A 1,660-nucleotide genomic window follows, 5' to 3' on the forward strand; every position below is an offset into this window, starting at 1 on the left:
AAATTATGAACATTGCTCAACATCATGAAAATTAAACCTTATTTTCAATAAGCAATCCTGAAAAATATTTGGGGGTGCTTAACTTTTTTCCAGGTGTATATTTGCATTTAAATTAAGAAATTGAGTAATATTTAGTACTAAAATTTGAATTATAATTACAGTTTAATACTAAACTTATTGACATAAATTCATGAAATAGTAGTTCAATAAAATTTTAAATGCGAGACAACAAGTGAGATGACATGGCCTTTCACCCGTGACCCATCTCGAAAGGGTTAAAGTACAATACTCAATCTTTGAAAGTCTATATCCCCAGTCTGGACACACATTTATGATGCAAGGGTATGAATATTATGCATTTAAAAGGGCTGTTACATACCCTTCCCTGTATAATGGCAATATTAGAATGTAGTTCTGATACAATCTGTTCCATCATGACTTTATATCAGCTGTGGTGGTCACGCAACTTGCTCATTTTGATATAATGTACTAAACATTTTATATGTATCCAGTACTTCTTGATGTAAAAGTAATTTATATAAATTGCATTCATCTTCTGTAACATTTCTTTCATATCTTGTGTTCAGAAACTGAAGATCTCTTCTTTGCTAAGTAGAGAAGTATTTAAGATTGTCTTTGTAGTAGTTGTAATGTAGGTTGTTCTGAAAAATAAAATTATTTTAGCCTTTACAGATGTATAGAAGGTAAAGCCACATTCCTGTCCTACTAGTTTAAAAGTAGACCAAAAGTACTGTGCTTATTCTGACACAAATGCTTATTTTTGTACTAATTTATAAGAGTTAATTAATTCTGAAAATTGCTTGATTTATGTTTCTGGTCATGTAGGATTCCTGACTCTGATTATCACTAACCCCATCTGGGTAGTCAAGACGAGGATGTGTCTCCAGTGTGCTGGTGTTGACGTGAATATTCCTTCTTACAAACGATACTCGAGCATGGTTGATGGTTTAGCTAAGGTTTACCGTTATGAGGGAGTAGGTGGGCTGTACAAGGTGAATTATCTTTGCTACACTAGATAAATAGATACGTAGTAAGAGTAAAATGTAGAAATATTCATTCATTCTTTTTTGGTTGCTTGTGATCAGTTTTTACTTTAAAAAGAATATTTTTTCAGCCCAAAGATCATAGGATACGATAATGAATGACTATAGGAAGTAGTTTTGAATTTTTATTTAAGATTGTCTTTACTCAGTAATAGAAAAGTTCTGTCTTTAGTTATACTTACCACTTTCTTTTAATGATTATGAAAGTGTTAAGAACTTTAACAGAACCATTTTGGGTTCCTTAGTGTCAAACTTTCTGTAAGACATTCATTAGTTTGTTATAATTAATAATACAGTTCTAACACTAAAATTAGTTTAGTACTAATAAAATAACTATGAAACAACATGGATTTTAAGCGTAAGAGACCAGATTGAAAGTTTGGATATGTATTCAATATTCAGAGATTAGTTTTGATGGAATAAACAAAAGTTTTACTTCTTGGTTTGGTGATTCCATCCTGGATTTGCATGGAATCCAGATACTTTTTATTGCAGGAAATTACATTTCGAAATCCACATTTCTTCATTGTTATTATTATTATTATGAACATTTTGTGTGAGTTAAAACTTTTTTTTTTTTTTTTAAACTTTATAAT

General features: G+C 30.2%; 1 protein-coding gene across 1 annotated transcript in view; it reads left to right on the forward strand.

Annotated features, from left to right (window-relative positions):
• The window catches only part of LOC106475643 (mitochondrial folate transporter/carrier-like), a gene marked incomplete at its 3' end in the record, with an annotated part of 13,233 nt that extends 12,220 nt beyond the window's left edge, over positions 1-1,013 (forward strand). Inside the window, exon 4 of the mRNA XM_013936323.2 lies at positions 847-1,013. Coding sequence (XP_013791777.1) covers positions 847-1,013 — 167 coding nt within the window. The remainder of the gene's footprint in view (positions 1-846) is intronic.
• Between the last annotated feature and the right edge of the window lie 647 nt (positions 1,014-1,660).

This window comes from Limulus polyphemus, unplaced genomic scaffold (genome assembly GCF_000517525.1).
Source record: "Limulus polyphemus unplaced genomic scaffold, Limulus_polyphemus-2.1.2 Scaffold8914, whole genome shotgun sequence".
Taxonomy (NCBI): Eukaryota; Metazoa; Arthropoda; class Merostomata; order Xiphosura; family Limulidae; genus Limulus; species Limulus polyphemus.